The following is an 18,491-nucleotide window of genomic DNA, read 5'->3' on the forward strand; positions in this document are numbered from 1 at the left end:
GGGTCCGGACTTGGTGGGCGAGGTCATGAAAGGCCTCGGGTGACACTTGCGACGGGCCGGCGGGTGCGCCGCCGGGGGGTGACAAGCCTGGGTCATTGAACAGTCGCCAGTAGCGTTCTGATACCGCCGCGGGGCGTTCGTCGTGGGTTTCATCATGTGGGGGATGCTCCCCCAAGGCGGGGAGCTCAACAGCTGAGGATCCGCCGAGGTGGATTCGCTGATCGCTTGACATTTGGAAGGCCCTCCTTCTAGCGCCAATCTGTTACGGATTCGTAACTTTTTTAGCCGTGACCTCGGGGTCGACGCGGTTGGTTCCGGGCTCCGAATGGCTGGGATCAGACGTGGCTTCCCTCGGGGTGTTGTGGTGGCTGACACAGGGGACCTGGCTGGAAAGTTTTACGGCGCCAAGTGGATTCAGTAGCGATCGAGTACCTGCACACAGGTCGGGTCGGTTGCTCGGCCCGACCCCTCCGACGACCAAGTTAGTGATGGGGGAGAGGAGTTTTTTTTTAGTCCCCCCTTGCCCATGGGGAGCCAGAGGGTATTTAGCCGTGACCTCGGGGTCGACGCGGCTGGTTCCGGGCTCCGAATGGCTGGGATCAGACGTGGCTTCCCTCGGGGTGTTGTGGTGGCTGACACAGGGGACCTGGCTGGAAAGTTTTGCGGCGCCAAGTGGATTCAGTAGCGATCGAGTACCTGCACACAGGTCGGGTCGGTTGCTCGGCCCGACCCCTCCGACGACCAAGTTAGTGATGGGGGAGAGGAGTTTTTTTTTAGTCCCCCCTTGCCCATGGGGAGCCAGAGGGTATTTATAAATGGGTTTGATGTTACATGATGTGCCATCCTGTCGGGGCAGGGTCATACCTCTGACGGCGTCTGTCGTCATCATGGACGTTGCGTGGGAGGCCGAGCCGCCGCAGGGCATGGGGGTGTCAGTCAGCGCCTTCGCCTGCCTCGACCGGCCCCGAGGGGTCAACCGAGGAGGTTGTTCGGGTACGGTGGGTGTGGGTGCGTGTCGTGTCGTTGTTAATGCTCGTTCTAAAGCAGTGTGCCGCCCAGGGTGTCCGACGTGTGGGGGTGTATTACGTCAAATCAATTTTTCTTACCCCTATCAGTATTAGCACAACAATGTTGAAAATTTGATGATATTAAATATCATTAAATTGGATGATCTAACTCTCAAACTTTAAATATCCTATAAAATATTAGTAAAATAATTATTAGGTGGAAGCTAATGAGAGTCGCATGAAATAGAATGTCAAATATTTCCAGCAATTTATACGCCATCAGAGTTTACAGGGGTAAATATGTTACTCTGCAAACTTTGAAGGATAAATATGTAAACTCACATTATAATTGTTAGATTTAGATTAATAGAGAGGAAAACTAAAACAAGACAGAAAAATAGAAAGAGGCGGCCCTTCAAAACCCTCACCTTTTTCCCCTTATGCCTCGCCATTAATCCTCCGTTCTCCTTCTTCTCGTGGAGGAACTCCAACGACTCCTCCTTGTCTCGGCAAGAAGCTATAGACTTAATTGGTAACCTAACCCTACTTTTATTTTTTTCTCTTATTCGTTTTCTCCCTTTCTTCTGTTCTTCGGCGAGCTCTTTGCTGGCAGAATTGCTGCTCCGCGTCGTTATTGGAGTGCCGGAGCAAGGGCAGTCGGGTCGTCTTCGGCGCGGGAGATGGAAGGGGGTGCGGGAGGCTACAATCCGCGGACGCCGGAGCAGGTCTTTGGAGATTTTCGAGGCCGGCGGGCTGGAATAGTGAAGGCTCTCACAACCGGTACCCAATCATTTTGTCCTCCTTGTTTCTCTCTGTTAGATCTCGCGGTCTGTTGGGTTGGAGTAAATTTAGTAATTTTATGTTTTTTTGCTGTAGATGTGGAGAAGTTCTACCAGCAGTGCGATCCTGGTGAGATCCCTTGCTCTTGATTGGATCCTTTGGCATCAACATTTGTTATCGAATCCACCGGCTTTTGCTTCCTTTCTTGTTTTTGCGGTTTGGTTGCAGAGGAATTACGGGGAGGAAAATCTCTCTCTCTCTCTCTCTCTCTCTCTTCTCGACCTAGGTTCCGGTGGTTGGGATGCTTAGGTGCTTACGCTTTTTCTTTTCTTGGATTCTTTTTTTTCTCTTTACCTTTCCGTAAAAGCAATTTTTTTGCATATTAGTCCCCGAAATCTTTTAGGTTTTTTGTTAATTCTCCAAAGCTTTAAATTGCAATAAAGCCCCTAAAATATCGTTTTAAGTACCAAAGCTAATCAGATTGGAGTTGCTCATGATTTAATTTGACCCTTATGCCCCTAAGTCATTATATTACTTCTGACGTTGATGGAAAGTTGGTTTTTTTCTTTTCTCTATCTTGTAAGAAAGAAATGGGAGATAGTCTGAGGGCATCTTGATTACATTTATGTGATTGTATAATGCATAATAAATGTATGAAAGGTAGCATTGCCCAAAAGATGAGTTCTATGTTGAGTTTTCAGATTGGTTATTGAGTATGAGTTATCCTGCCTAGGGAATGATCTGCTTCTGTATGTTGGATAACAGTGGACTGCATGGACCATCCACAACAAGAAGGACAAATAATGTTGAAGACAAGTTAACGGTGTAGGTTGGAACCAGACGGCCCATTGGTTGACCTCCCACCAAGACTACCTCACCTTGAAACATGAGTTTGATAACTGGAAGAGAGGCTCTTATCTGGGTAACGAAGGGGTGGATATCAGAAATAGTTTCAAATAATAATGGAGAGTAAGGGATAGGAAAATGGTAGAGGGGCATGATGGGAATGGAACTGAGAAGAAATGTCAGGTCATCACAAAGTTAAATAAAACTTTATCTTCAGGCAATATGCTTCTTGAAAAGTGAGGGACAATTAATTATGAGGAGGCAGATTCTTGAAGGAGAAGATGATGGCATATTCACTTCAGAAGTTAAGGGTAAAATTGCACAAGTTGTTCCACTGCTAAATTAATTTAAAGTGAATAATAGATATTTCAGGTATACTCTTTTCAGGAGTGGTTAAACGTACCCCAAGAATGTATATATAAGATGTTATGTAATTTCAAGGATTAATACATAATATTAAGGATTATGAGGATTAGTAAGAAAATTCAAAAGATTGGAAACAAAACTGGAATTTCAAGTGTTAAATGGGGCTGGAGACTGAATCTTTTGCGACGTAGATTTCATTGATTTAGTTGTGATGTTTGTACTAGTGTGAATCACATGCCGGCTTTTCACTTAAAAAATATACACCGAAACATGTTTGGTAACTTTAATTATACTTTTTTACTTTTCTGAAAGCACTTTCCTCATTTATAAATATTTGGAAGGCTCATACTTTATAATCCCATATTTTTTATCACTTGCTTGTAAGAGTAAGGTTGTGCACATTATTCCTTCTGAGGCCCTGTATTGGCTGCCTTGTGGGCTGCCCATAATTCCATTTTCTTAAGCAACTTTCAACTCTTTTAGCCTCATGACCATCAAATGATCCTTGTAACATAGGCCATTGTTCAATTTTGCACCCTTCGAATGAGACAAAGCTTTGACCACTGAATGCATAAAACTATATATTATTTTTTTGTTATTTATTTGTATGTTTAGATGCATGGAAAACATAAGTGGGGCCTACTGGATGTAGTTTTCAGCTGTTGCATTATTACTGCAATTTTTCTACATACAATAAAATTCTATTCCAATGAGAAATTTGTAAACCTGCGGTCTTCCATGCAGTTTGTTTGGCCAAATATCATATGATGATTCCGTAAGTCTCTGATTGTTTTTGCAGAAAAGGAGAACCTATGCCTATATGGATTGCCTAACGAGACTTGGGAAGTGAACTTGCCAGCCGAGGAAGTTCCTCCTGAGCTTCCAGAACCAGCATTAGGTATAAACTTTGCTCGGGATGGAATGGATGAAAGGGATTGGTTGTCACTAGTTGCAGTTCACAGTGATGCATGGTTATTGGCTGTTGCCTTTTACTTTGGTGCACGTTTTGGGTTTGATAAGGAATCAAGGTACTTTAACATCTTTCTTCTGCTTTGCTGATTTATTACTTTGAGATCTTACCATCAAGAACATGTATGGAGCATTTGTCTTTCACTAAAACTTCAATTCCTGGATGTTTATTTGGTTTTTGCAAAGATGTGTTTATAAGTATGCCATACTGGTATTATGCTATTCTCATTTTTTGTTTGCATTTATAATAACATATTTGTGTGAAGCATGCATCTTTGAAGTAGCCTTGATTTCTTTCATTTGTATACAGTGGTTTTGTTAAGTTCTTTATTTATTTTGTATATCTAAGCATCATTCATGTTAGGAATTATAAAACTTAGCATTAGTTCTTCATTGTGCCTTGTTTTATCTTCGTTGTGTACTTATGTTTTGGTATTCTTCATTTTTATCAATAGCTTATATAGTTAAATCAAATGAAAAATTTGAGCTATGAAAAAGAAAAATATCATTTTTGATTTGGTAACATAATTTCTGAGTTCTAGATTTGGAATGGTATTTAAAGAAAAGGCGAGCATGCTTGCAGCTAAACAATAAATTGATAGCTTCCATGTTCTTAATTTTGAGTGTTTCTGTTTATTTAAGTGTATTGAGTCTGCAGCTATACCAGTCACCACGTGGAAGCTGTTTCTCTAGACAATCTGGGAAATATGTAACCTTTTATAAATTACTGTTGGTGTTGTTTGACATCTGATGTTCTTAAATATTTTCTGTACACATTTAGGTATCAACTTTACCATAAGAGGATATATTATGGCTCTTGTGCATGTGCAGTGTTATGTACCTTTTATTGTTATAGTGGCATATGTGGAAAAGCTATGAAAGGCTGTTCCAATAACTTCAACAAATAACTTGTTTAGTTCTTTGCTAATGTTGTGAGCTTGTAAAGTGATGCTAGGCTGCCTTGTAATATGCATTAGAAAGCAATCCATAGTAAATAGACTGCTCTAGATTTATGAAAAAAAACCTTTTTTATTATGTTTATATTATTAATTGTTTCATGCTATATGCAAACTTGCTTTAGTAAAATCTGATTAAATTATGAGAACAAATTTCTGAAAATATTGGGCGCCTCAATGCCCATAATTATAACTTGAGATTCCTCCTCTAAAGTTACAAAAGCCATGTTTGATAAGCCACTGGAAAAAATGATAACCTAACTACCTAAGTCTAACCAACTCAGTTGGACTGGTTCAATCTTTAATCCTGTCAGTTTGATGTGGTTTGACTCACCAATATTCTGTGCAGATATGCTTAGGGGGAGAGTAAGTATACTGCCAAAAACCAGATGATCTGTGGTTAGAATGTACCATCCGGTATGGATGGTACCCTATAATGTTTCATTTATAGTTCAGAGTTCAGACTAAGATATTATGCAAGTTTATACTATTTCAGGTTGAAGGTCAGAATTATACCTCTCTTCTCTGTTTCTGCTGCTTTAGTTGTATGGTGTAAGCCAAAGTGGAATAATTACATTTTATACTTAAGCAACCTTAAAAGCTAGATTTAGGTTTGGTTTGGTAGGGAGTGTCAAATGACTTGCTCTTGCTTTGCTCGAATTATTCAGGTATCATTTTGATACCTTTTTGTTCTAATGTTCCTTGCCAGTGTCTGAAATTTTGTTTGTACCTATGATTTTTCCAATGCTTAGATTGATTCTTTTTTATAACTTTCTAGAATATTTCTGGAATTGGTTGATGCTAATTGAGATCCCCAAATTCCCAATTTTTCATGGGATAGTATGAATTGGATACTAGTACTGCTAACCTTTGGGGGAACCACACTAATCATGCCTCTTGCGGACATACTAATCATGGTGTTTCTTGACATCTTCTGTCCGACACTGATTCCAGCCATTTAACATTTGTTAGGCAAAACCAAGCTGGCTTTGACTTGTCGAAGCCTTTTTCTGATTATTTTAAAAATAAATGTACTTACAATTAAATTCAGATCCTGTTACTAAATTATATGACCAATCCCAAACATGTGCACCTTGCTCTATAGACAAGTTCTGATGTATCTTTTGAATGATGTAAATCTTGTTTGGTGCTTTAGCTATGGTTTTGACAAGGCTTTGATGGATGTATTTGGGAAGGCACTTCATGTTTTATTGATACACTAGTTTAATTTGAACGAAAACCAGTTAAACAATCAGAAGTTCAAAAGAAGAAAAGTTCGAAGGGTTAAGAAAACTTCGGGCAATCTCTTTCCCATTTATTTTGTGGATGATTAGGAAATTATAGATGAACTCAATGGTGAGGATTTTTGTATGAACTAGGTATATGTTTTTGACCATCTGAACAATGAAATGCTCCATGGAATCTAGTGTTCTGATTTAAATTTATGTTTCTTGAGTACATGATTTAACATTAATGAGTGTTGGTAGTTCACTTGCAACAGCTTCTTTGTGAGCATTGAAATTTATTGTGTGTTAACCCTTTCAAGTTTATGTTGTTTGCATGCATTGTTTAACATTAATGACTCCCAGCAAAGAATTCTGCCTCTTTTTTGGAAGTAAGAGCATCAGTAAACCTCCTCCCTACTCCCTTCTCCCTCCTCCCTCCTCCCTCTTCTCCCATGCTCGGGTTACCTTAGAATGAGCTAAAGTAACTACTACCTGGATGAGAAACTCATTTTCCAAATTCTTGATCCTTGGTAGAGGTAGTCTACATTTTAAAGATATTTACTTTTAAGGTTTAGGCATATCTACTATCCCAGACGACTGCCAAACTTGGTGTCACTTGATTCTCCATATGTAAATGCCATGTCTAATAACATTCTAAATCATGGATTAGAAATGAAGAGTCAAGTTAGTAAATAGAATAAATTTTAAGCTAATTGAAATAATTTTTATTCTTGTACTTGTTACATGCATCGACATGGGTTCTCAATTATTTTGGCAAAATAGGCTTGTCAAATCTTGTTCAGTTTTCTTTAATTTTGCATTTAATTACCACATTCTACTAGCCTTTTGTTTTTCTGCCATACTACTTCTAGTGTTAATGTGCTCCACTAAGAGTTCCTAATCTGGTAATCATACTGACTACTGAGTGTACCCTTCTACATGAAAATTCTTTCTTTTTGGAGTGAGTTCTGATGTGTTTGTATCTTGAAGTTAGACTGGTGAACTTGTACCAGTCTTGCATGTTTTGCTGACTGGTGTGCTATGCCATACTAGATCATGATTTGCTGAACTGCTAAATTCCAGCTTGTATAGGTTCTAAAATATTACTAATAATAATGATGGTTTTCATCCATGCTTCTGTGGTGCCATTTCCTTCAACACATGTATCACATCAAACAATTGATATGACAGATTGGACCATATCAAGGTCTAAGTGAGCATCAGTAGATGTCATTTCTTGCTGAAACATCATGTTAGCCTCTAATTACATAATTACACTTCTTTTTGGCATTTGATATTGGAAACCACTGGACATGCTGCTTGATATCGGGTACCATTATAATTGCAGGAAGCGGCTGTTCAACATGATTAATGGTCTTCCAACTATATATGAAGTTGTGACAGGAGCTGCCAGGAAACAACCGAAAGAGAAAGCTCATAGTAGCAATGGCAAGAGCAACAAGTCTGGTTCAAAGGTCGTTTGGATAGACTGCTTGGTATAAATTGCTCCTTTGCCATTGATATGTGGCTCACTTTTCCTTTTCCCATGCCGCCTCCATTTTGTTTTCAGCCTTCAAGATCCTCCGAGTCCCATGCAAAGACCTCAAAGATGCCTCCACCGAAAGAGGAAGAGAGCGAAGGAGAGGACGAGGACGAGGAAGAGAACGGAAACACTCTATGTGGTGCATGCGGGGACAACTATGGCAATGATGAGTTCTGGATATGCTGCGATATTTGCGAAAAATGGTTCCATGGGAAATGTGTTAAAATTACTCCTGCACGTGCCGAGCACATAAAGCAGTACAAGTGCCCCGCTTGCAGTACCAAGAGATCCCGAGTATGAAGACAGACGATGAACAGGCATGTGGTTTCCGGCTTAAGAGATTAGGGCTTCAGAAGGGACAACCATTTTGAATGCAGCAGACCATGGGACCGCAAATTGGAGTCTCCTTGACCCTACTTAAAGACTAATTCATTGCTGTTGATTATTCATAGATATCTAGAACTAGCAAACTAGATCTGCTGCAATTTCCTTGCGTCTGAACATATCTTTAGCTTTTCCTATGAACACATCTGCGGTTGTTTCCGTGTCTGTTTGTGTTTAAGATTTGTGATAAACCTGTTTTGTTTCTTTGTAAACAAAGCCCTCCTTATGGTGGAACTTTCATGTTGTTTTGCCAATCTCTAATGCATTTAGCTCATGTCTTGAATCGTAGGCTTCTTTTAGAGATGTGAGTTATGGGTTTCTTAATGTTCAACATGTCTTGTCTGCCTATAAAACCATTTCTGTGAAGAAACCCTTCCTATTTTCATCAAGTTGATGCCATTTAACAGGATTTTACTGAAGAACAGCTCCTAAATATAAAGGTATATATATAGAGGTAAATCTCATATTGATTGGTGGATTGGATAGACTTAATTCTCCCGAACTTGATCCTTCCAAAATGGATCGGATCTAACTATGATAATTAGATTCTAATTCATATCTAAAGCCAAACCCAAATGAATCAAAGTTAAGATGGAGGCGGAGTTGGCTTCCGTGTCTAAGCTAAGCGACCAACCACATGAGTAAGGCCTCCCATTGGTCGGTATCCGTGGTTCCCACAGTCTTGCCATCCTTCCCACGGTGCGAGGGCTCGGGATAACCCCTTCGATTTGGAACCCTAAAAAGATCATTTTTGTTCTTCTTCTTGTTCCTCGGAAGGCTCGAGATTCCCGCGGTAGAGCGTATATTTCTGTGGGATCACGGCGTTTCCACTTCTCCCAGGATCATTAACTGCTCTGCCTCCGGGAGTCCGGCGCATTGCGGAACTCTCCAGCGTGCTTTGCCTTCTGCTCTCGTCCGTTGCCATCGTTATACTGGATGCATTCCGTTCTTCGACTAGGGGATTCCAGGTGATTCTCATCCTTATCCTTCCTTGATCATTTTATCGGTCGTCGATGGGTCTTTCTTTCGTTCTTTGATCGCAAGTAGTGTCGCTTCAACGCGCCATTTTGAGCGGATTGCCACGCTTATTCGCATAACGGAAAGACAAGCTTTTCTTGGTACGTGACGAGGGTGCCAAAGATCAACTCTCTATGGATGTTTTCATGTACCAACAAGAATTTGCGTGTATTATTCCGTAAACTATTCTCGAATGACCAATATATTGCTTCAAGGCTAGCGAGGGTAATCGTTCGTCACTTCTATGGTAAGCTGTTCTTTTCGGAGATCAGTACATTTCTTCTCAAATTTTAAATGATTTATAAAGTCTTATCATAGAACTCTATCTAACTTGTATCTATGTTGGTTGTTTTAACAAGAAATTGAGAATTTTATGCTCTAGATTGCAAGATCAGGGAGTGTTAAATGTACATTCTCATCGTACCGCTCGTTCACCTAAGCTTGGCTTATACCACATGACCATTGTCATAATTGTAAGACCCACCTGTTAATTTAGCCTTGACCAGAACACATAGTTCTTCCATCTACAATTTTTGGCTCTGTGAAAGTCTTCTAGAAATTTAATTGTCTTTTATAAGTTTTCAGTATGCTTATAGATTAGTCCATTTTCCAATTCTCTACTAGTATGCTTTGCAAAGATTTCTGAATGTCAAAACTCTTAACATCCCAATTTACCATAGAAAGATTAGTTAATTCACATCGAGTTAGATATATTGCTTTAAAAATTTATAGACATGACCCAACTTAAAATTTATCATCATGATAATAATATTGGATGATTACATGTGAAAATAATGTGAAAAGCCTACATGCAACATGACAAAGAAAAGAGCTCGACTAATGCTTTGGTTGAAAATCATGTTTTTTAGCTTTACCATTAGCTATAGTTGTTAGTTAGAAACAGTAGCTGGAAAGTCGATAAAATGACCTTTCTGTAATGGTAAAGCATGAGAAAAAAAATTATTGGCCAACTAGTCAACTACTATAAGTTTACATATATTCTAATTAGTAGAAATTGTGCATTTGTGGAACACTATTTGAGATGCCTGTACAATAGCCATGCACCAATCTGACATATAGAATGATTAAGTGTTTGAGTTTGCTGCTAATATCCCAAAATCTCTGTTCCTATCTGAGCATTAGAAAATAGGTTTCAATTAAAGTTAGATTATACTTGTGGCCGAACACATAAATATGTATTTGGACCAGTAAGAATCGATCATGTGACATCACCAATAGGATCAATCTGGTAGTACTCATCATGGAATAAATGTTGAATGATACATGTTGGCATTTGATGATTACTAATGAGGAAGGTGGTGAACCATTATTTTACTTCCCTGCATGATTTACTACAACATCCTCCAAAATTTTAATTAGTGGTTTGCTCCCACATCTACGTCCTTCATCGACAGGCGTGTTGCCCCACCTACATTTACAAGTACAAACTTATAACATGACTTTTATTGCTACTAATGAACTTTGATAGGAAAAAAATTCAACTCAAAATCTGTCTGCACTACTGATAAATCATTAAAGTAGACAGCAGAAAAATGAATTTTAGAAGGACAGACACATTCTTATAAAGATAACTATTCATATTAGTCTATCACGATGGACAGCGATGGCTTGGGTTTTAGTCATTTGGTCGAATTGGTGATTTTATTAGTATTTCAATATTTTCTTCCTTCTTTTCATATTATTTAAAATGGTGAATGATTGTTATACATATTTCCTTTCAAACCATTCAAACCCTTTGTTTTCTCTCTAAACCTACTGCATGATTTGTATGATTTTTATGTTTCTGCACCATATGCTTTAAATTTGAAGGATCATTTAATTTCTTTTATCCTGCTATTCTACCCTGAGTTGCATCTGATTTATACGTGATTATATATGCTTAAAACAACCATCGGCATGAAATAAATGAGTAGAATTTCCAGTCCTTTCACCTTAATTCAGTGTGTTAAAATCAATGATATCACTAGTCACCAAAACTAATGGATAAACATGTGCTATTGGAAGCACATTAAATTTGCAATTGGAAGTAAGAAACAGATATCAAATTGCATTATAATAATAGCCAATAAAGCAGTTATTACCTATCTTTAGAAAGAACATTTGCTCCAAACTCGATTAGGATATTGGCCATCAGATGCAAACCTTCTGAAGCTGCAACATGTAGTGGTGTTCTCCGGTCATAGTTTTTGGAATTTGGGTTGGCCCCATATTCCAGCAAACATCGCAATAAATCTATATTGCCATTCGTCACAACTTCGCATAGATAATTCCCAGCATCATCCAGATTCAAGATTGCACCATTTTCCACAAGAATGGCAGCAATCCTGTCATTTCCTGTCTTCAGGGCTTCAAATAGTGGAGAAGTCCCAAACTTGTCTGCATTGACGAAAAAGCACTCTATATCTGATCCTTCCTTATAAAATTAATAGGAGACTACTTTTAAATTTGGTAGCTTCACCTACCAATGCAATTGACATTGCTTCCTCGTTGTATAAGAAACTTCACAACTTGTTCATGTCCTTTGCATGCAGCCATTTGCTACAGAAAAAAAGATGTTATTATCAGTAAAATTCCCTCATATCATAAATCTATATATCTTGTTATACAACATATAACTGGAGTTTCTATATGCACTATCTTGTAAAACAAATTAATTTGCAAGTTATATGCTTGTTTGTTCTCCTGCAACATGTAATATCTTACAAGACATGCAAACAGACATGTGAGCAGATGTGTCATATTTTAGCTGATTGTTCTATGGCAATGATTGTTTTTAGAAGATAAGCCTGTTGTACCATGCTCAATCAGTACAATTGTTGAGGGAATGATTAGAAATAATGGGCTAAAAGTATTTTTTTTCTTCTCTAGTTATGATGCATAAATTTTGAAGGATGAAATTTTGATGAAATGAAAATGAGCAAAAAGAAGCTTGGTGATAGTGCTTGAAAAAGTAAAATCAAATACAAGTGCAGTTCTCCCATCATAGTCAGTTTTGTTTGGATCTGCTCCAGCATCGATTAAGACTTTTAGACGGTTAATGTCTCCATGGTAAGCTGCACTGTTGACCCCCAATGCTAGCTCAGCCTCTTGCTTTGAGATGAGATATTTGATATCTTGCTCCAACTGCTTGATACTCGGTTCGCTTCCTTTCCCCTAGGTGTTGCAAATAATTAAACCTCGTAGAAAGAAGATACCTGCTTGCTTGTTATTTCAACTTTGTAAAAATAGCTGGTTTCTTCTAGTCTTTTACCTTCAGTAAATTGACGAGCATCTGATTTCCATCCTTGAAGTATAGCTGTGATATGTTTGCTAAGGATTGCTTCTCTATTCGCAGGAGTCTACACAGCTCACAAACGCGCACTGTATATCGTTGTGGGATATTGCACAGTGCAGCAGCATCACCCAGTGCATCATAGGTTGTAAGTTTGGCAATTGATTCTTCTGAGCCATCTTCTCGAACAGCAACTGCCTCCTATGTGGAAAAAGAAATTTCCTATTTATTCAACTGCTGCTTTGTTATTTCTTATTTGCTCCTATAATACCTATGTTGCCTTTTTAGACAATATAATTAATGTACATTGGTCAAGTTTACATTTCCTCCTTGAAATGAATGGAACCTAAGGCTACAACAGTCTATTCTGACTCTATTGTTTTAGGAAACATAGCTCCGGATTGAACCAGCATGCCATTGACATTAAGGTAGTTGTAGTGATAAAGCCTTTTTATGCCTTATGAGAAATCTTGGTTGAAGTTCATTGGGGATTATTTGGTGCTGGTGATTTTAATAAACCAATACAGGTGAAGATTGATACTTTCAGATTTGGTTCCGAGATTTTATAATAAAAGAGGTTCAGACTTCAGAGCATAAGATAAACTTCTATTTGATGACATTATTGGTCTCAAGAGGCATCATAGGACGAGCTAGGATAGTTTTTCATCCTGAGAGGTTTGGTAATATTATTTTATAGCATGTGCCAGGACAGTTTTTCATGTGGATTACTGCAGAAACTTAACAACTTGGATTGCAGTTCTAAATTTCTAATAACTTTTCTTCAACCAGAGTTGTCTGTATGCCTTTTTTCCATAGTTAATTGTTATAACGTCCAGAAGTCTTTTCTCCTGAAATAGGAAACTGGTTTACATCATTATATTTGTTTAATTTCTCTTTCTCGTTTCCTACCAATTCTAAGTAATTCACTGTACTGATAGAGAACTAACTTTATGCCACTGATCTTATTTGAATGTTACTGTCTCTTCATTTTAATTCTAGCTTTCTTACATTGTGAGAAGCTCGGCACTTACCAGATATCCTAATAATATAATATAGACTTGATCCGCAGGACTTCCTTGTTCTATGACCACTTCTCCTGGGAGGAAGAATTCTTCATTCAGCATCATTACCTGCATTCAGTGTAAAAAATTTCCGTAACACTAGATTTGTGTTATAAGTTCTTGTTAAATGCGTAATGGCAAATAAATAATCTCTAAAGTGGTATATTGCAAAACATACAATCTGATTAAGGAATTCATCTGAACATCCTTGGAAAAGTGGAACTTTCTGGATCACATCAAGGTATAGAATTTGAGATATCTGCAAAAGTATTTTGTAGAATAAGTTTAATTACTATAACAAAAGAATGATTATATTCTGTAATTAAAAGTAACTTTCACGAAAACTGATATGTTTTGTGATGCTAATCATGACCAAGTTCTTATGATTGTGCAAAAGAATAATTGTACTTTACTGACAGTAAACAGGAAACCGATATTAGGAGCAATAAACATTAAATATCCATGATAAATTTAATCAAGGAATTATTGCTTTTCACTTAAAAAAAAAAATTCGTGAACCCAAATATTTTATCAAAAATCCTTAATGTTGTTTATTTTGACAATTGTTACAAGGCAGAAAATGAGCCAGAGATGAACTGTATTTCCTCTGCCGTATATGAATATGATCATAGTTAGCTTGCTTCTTTTTCTTCTTAGAATTTCTGATGTTATGAAATGTCTGGCAAACTTTCATTTTGTTTCTCTTTATTTCATTACTTAAGGATGCACAATTACCTTTGATCGCAAGGCCATTGGGACGTCTTCGAGAACACTTTCTTTGTTGTAGCTACTTTCATACTGTAGTCTTAAATGGTTTTTGATCTGAGATCTGATGTCTTTCCCAAGTTTGTTTCTGTTCATGTACTTGATGAGGTCTGTCATTTTGTCTCGAAATTGCTCAGTCTTGGACCCCTTGACAATCAATGCAGTCATATTACCAATCAGATAGGCGCCAAGTATCATTGTCAGAGAAATATATATCATGCTGAAAACCATCTCTCTAGTATTCACAGCATGTACATCACCATACCCTGCAATAGTATTGGCATGATGTGACAAAAAATGTCAAAATTCAATGGATGAAATGGTAAATCTCAAATCTCATTGAACATTTGAATTGGGATTCTCAGAATAGGGCAATTCCTTTTTCTGTCAGAACATAGCTTGAGGGCCTCCTTCTACCAAAACCCAAAGTAGTTTAGCTGCACCCTGAAGAGTATGAAAGTCAAAAAAAGAACCTTTCAGGACTCACCAACTGTTGCCAAGGTAACGATTGAGAAGTATAACGAAGTAATGTATCGTCTCCAGAAGTCAATCTCTCTGAAGTTTGTGTATTGATAGTCCCCCATCGACAGGCTTCCAATCCATGTATATCCTTCTTGTGCCGGTGGCACTGTTGTTGCTAGGTAATAGAAAACACATGCGGCCGTGTGCGTGCAGTATAGCTCGACCATTATAAGCTTCACGATCCTTGTGAAGAGGTAGTTGATTCTGATGTCCTTCTCCATCGTTTTAAAGAATTGATTGATCTTCCTTGCCCGAAATATGCGAACCCATATGAGAAACCGAATTGCTTCTACTCCCATCATCTGTGTTAAGCGAACATATGAATTATGTGTTTATAATATTCAAGCTAAACTCGCTTTATACTTTACCTTGTAGATGGAGTCCCAAGGAACACATCCAAGAAGATCAACAGCGAAGCTACCCTTCAGATAGCTGCATCACAGGAATCAATTTCCAGTCTTAAGTCCCAGACAAAGTGTTCATTTTCGTGGGATTATATTAAAGTATGCACTGGTAATCGATCAAAGGTGTTATGAACTAGTGGTTTCCTGCTTTTGTCCATTTATATGCAGTGATTGAGCTTCTCCCATCTCAGGGGTAAACAGTGCTGGAAGTGTCTCCACTTCTACATGGATGAACTGTCCTATAACTGGAATGAAAGGTGTTCCTCTTAAAGGATACTCGTAAATGAGAAGTGGCATTGAAATGGCTCTATCTTTTGTGTCATGGTGCCAACCTTGTTGTCATTCAAGCTGGTGGATAAGTTGTATCAATACTTGGTTTCATGAGGTGGTGGGTGGGTTTCATACCCTAACGTAATCTAGCAATATGCTCTTAGTGCAAGCAGGTCACCTTCCTCGAGTCTTAACAGCATGTTTCAGCTTTCATGTCTATCTAATTTGTCCAAACCTTCATAAACTCTATCAAATAGACATGTTCTAACTTGCGACTGTATGATGCTTTGTGCATAGTATTTTTGTTGGTGTCGTCGAGACATCAAACATGATGATATGGGATGACCATCGACTGTGCTGGTGTTAATCAGCTGTACAAAACGAGTGCACCTACCAAAGCATAAACATTGCCAAATAAGCTCAATTTACCAAACAAATATTAATGATATAGCTCACGAATCCAGCATGATCACCGGAAACCATTGTTCATGTTGGACTTTGCAGTGCGAGTGGCATGGGTGAGTCAGTGCTGAGCTCATGCAAACTGCGAGGAGCAAGCTTGCATGCAGAACTCAATACAGGACGTAATCATGCGTGCAGGAGTCATTCAATGCATGCGGAACCTCACGTAGCATCTGCTCTCACCGCAAGGCGATGCGTCTCCTATCGCAGACCATCTTGTACGTGTGCGCGTCCCTGTACGCCACAAAGAACTGAAACACTACATCAGCAAGGAAGATGACCTGCACGCAGTCGAGGTCTTTTAACAGCTCCGGCAAGCCTCGGAAGAAGCCGAACTCCAGTGGCGTGAAGAAAGCGGAGTAGATGGACCAGACGAAGACGACATCCACCCATATCCTGTACGACCTGCTGAAGCATGATGGCTTCCTACCTGTTCAGTATCATTCCTATCCATGCCTTGTGGAAGGACATGCATGAAGTAGCTGAGAAGACAAGGATACAGTCTGATATGTACGTGTATACCTTCCATTGGGATTGATCACAAAGCTCCTATAGCAATCCCTTGAGACCTTCAGCTTAGTACCGCTACTCCACTTCCTGTTTCCAAGTCCATACTCCCTACTGATCCAAGACAGCCTGCTGCCAACAGACCCTTCGATGTTATCCGCCACTTCGTTCAGCTCAAACTCTCCATTGACCTCTTCACCCATTCTCTCGCCCCCTTCCCTTCTCAGCGTCCGCATGCAAGAAGAGGGAGAAGGATCCTTTATACAGCTACGTGGGTGGAGATTGCAGCATGCATTACGGCCACTAGCAGATGATATTGGTTGTTTTAAGGCTCTCAGAGTTCGTTCTATTTATGTCATCACCTCACTTCATACGTGACATGCACAATCAAGTCGACCTACACACACACACACACACACTCGAGCAACTGCTTACATCTACTTCCTGCGTATCGACTGTGGTTCAGGTACAAGGATAAGTAGAAGAACATGCTGCAGGCTGTTGTTGAGATTTATGTGGTGGATGCTAAAGGTTGAGAGGCCAAAGATGCTAATCAAGTTTGCACCACTAGAAGAAACCCATGGATTAGTTCAAGGACGTACGCTTGTGCTCCACCACAGAGAAAGAGTGATTAGTATACAAGTGTCTCGAGTGGAAGGGCATTTAAATTAGTAGTGAGATCCGTATGGTTGGCAACCAAACATCAAAGAATACAAAGATTAATGGTATGGCTGTGCTACTTGTTATTAGGTCACAAATAACTTGATCAGAGAAGACAAACCACTTCACTTTCTTGACTTAATTTTATGAGACCAGTGGGAGAGATATGTTTAGGAATCCAACATGCATGAGAGAAGTCAGCTAACTTGCTGTAATCCCAAAGTGGTCAGCCAGCATCACTGAATGCCACTGTTGGTGGTGCAAGAACAATGCCCACTGTTTGGTATATCACCTATAATTAATGCTATTGTACTGTATCAGTTGGCTCTCAGGATGCCTTATGGTCTGAGATCAATTTATATTAATTAGGATCAAAGTGAGTGCACTTAGCTTTGCTAAAGCATATTTGTGTGGATTAAGTTTCTGTCTAAGCATCAGATTGTTGGTTTAGAAGACATGTTGCTGGCTTTTCAATGCAGCAAATCATTTTGTTCTGGTCATTTGTGTTCCAAAGATCATAAACTATGGAAAGTTGATGGGGATTGAGAACCTTGCATAGGAAGAGTGACAACTGTGTTTCTCTTTCATTTTGGTGTGATTCCTCATCTTCAGGATTCATTTATGTAGGTCCACATTAGCAGAGTTAGTCTTGCATAGCTTTGGAAACATCCAATTCCACTTAGTGCTTTTGATGAATTCAATTATTATATACTTAATTTTATATAATAATTATTACATGTAATATTTATATTATTCAGCTAATAATTATAGGATGATTTCTCTAGAAAATATCCCCATTTTGGGCATTTTCCAAATCTTTTGTTTTTATTATCAAACAATACCCTTAATTTAAAAATATCCAAAATACCCTTCGAAGATTTTCCCATCAAATCTTTCCTTGTCTTTTTTTTTTTTTTTTTTGCCAGTTTTGAACTATTAGAGTATTTTCATTTGGCTCGTTTATATTATTTTTCAATAACATTTATGGTATTTTATTGATATATTAAAAATATTAAAAATATTTTTAAAGAATACTGTAAATGATATCGTTTCATGTCTCTTTGATTGTCATTGCACATAGACCATCAAAATATTATATTCTTTATTTTTGAGTTAGTCTATTTAAATTATTTATAATATTTGTAAATAAGTTTATAGTATTTTTATTGTGACGATCAAAACACTGTGATAAGTCAGTAATAGACCAAAACACTATAAAAAAAAAAGGGATAGTTTGAATTTTTCTAAATTAGAAGTATTATTTAAGAAATAATCAAATGAAATGTATCAATTAAAAATAATCTAAAATGTGAATATAATATTTATTATTTGTGGGATCACATGAAGTAACCATTTGGGTTAATTGGGCCCAAAGAAGTGGGTTTATATGGGCCTAATTAGGGCCATCTTAATCTTAAATATAATAGTGCCGTCTCGGCCTGCTCTCTCCACGT

General features: G+C 38.3%; 2 protein-coding genes across 3 annotated transcripts; one reads left to right on the top strand and one right to left on the bottom strand.

The window, feature by feature from the left end:
* Positions 1 to 1,399: 1,399 nt before the first annotated feature.
* LOC135634291 (PHD finger protein ALFIN-LIKE 8-like) lies at positions 1,400 to 8,360 on the top strand. Of its 2 annotated transcripts, none has more exons than XM_065144657.1 (6): positions 1,400 to 1,539; positions 1,621 to 1,787; positions 1,884 to 1,916; positions 3,799 to 4,027; positions 7,499 to 7,646; positions 7,721 to 8,360. In XM_065144657.1, the coding sequence occupies exons 2-6, from the start codon at positions 1,688 to 1,690 to the stop codon at positions 7,991 to 7,993; spliced, it is 783 nt and encodes a 260-aa protein (XP_065000729.1). In that variant the 5' UTR covers positions 1,400 to 1,539; positions 1,621 to 1,687; the 3' UTR covers positions 7,994 to 8,360. The 2 variants fall into 2 exon arrangements, with proteins under 2 accessions (XP_065000729.1, XP_065000730.1); XM_065144658.1 differs by having other exon boundaries at positions 7,499 to 7,625.
* Positions 8,361 to 9,807: 1,447 nt separating this feature from the next.
* On the bottom strand, positions 9,808 to 16,580 carry LOC103978495 (potassium channel KOR2-like). Its single transcript, XM_065141126.1, has 12 exons — positions 16,393 to 16,580; positions 16,054 to 16,275; positions 15,087 to 15,172; positions 14,700 to 15,023; positions 14,183 to 14,478; positions 13,626 to 13,706; positions 13,418 to 13,516; positions 12,366 to 12,587; positions 12,080 to 12,268; positions 11,578 to 11,653; positions 11,197 to 11,491; positions 9,808 to 10,523 (listed from the first exon to the last, which is right to left on the bottom strand). The coding sequence occupies exons 1-12, from the start codon at positions 16,578 to 16,580 to the stop codon at positions 10,427 to 10,429; spliced, it is 2,175 nt and encodes a 724-aa protein (XP_064997198.1). The 3' UTR covers positions 9,808 to 10,426.
* Positions 16,581 to 18,491: the final 1,911 nt, after the last annotated feature.

Source organism: Musa acuminata, chromosome BXJ3-3, assembly GCF_036884655.1.
Source record: "Musa acuminata AAA Group cultivar baxijiao chromosome BXJ3-3, Cavendish_Baxijiao_AAA, whole genome shotgun sequence".
Taxonomy (NCBI): Eukaryota; Viridiplantae; Streptophyta; class Magnoliopsida; order Zingiberales; family Musaceae; genus Musa; species Musa acuminata.

Coding starts and splice junctions, on each gene's coding strand:
- LOC103978495 (XM_065141126.1), bottom strand. CDS start 16,580: ATGGGTGAAGAGGTCAATGGAGAGTTTGAGCTGAACGAAGTGGCGGAT. Junction 12,588..13,417: donor TTATATTATTAGGATATCTG/GTAAGTGCCGAG, acceptor TTTTCCACATAG/GAGGCAGTTGCTGTTCGAGA. Junction 11,492..11,577: donor AAGCAATGTCAATTGCATTG/GTAGGTGAAGCT, acceptor TCGTCAATGCAG/ACAAGTTTGGGACTTCTCCA.
- LOC135634291 (XM_065144657.1), top strand. CDS start 1,688: ATGGAAGGGGGTGCGGGAGGCTACAATCCGCGGACGCCGGAGCAGGTC. Junction 1,788..1,883: donor AGTGAAGGCTCTCACAACCG/GTACCCAATCAT, acceptor TTTTTGCTGTAG/ATGTGGAGAAGTTCTACCAG. Junction 1,917..3,798: donor CTACCAGCAGTGCGATCCTG/GTGAGATCCCTT, acceptor TTGTTTTTGCAG/AAAAGGAGAACCTATGCCTA.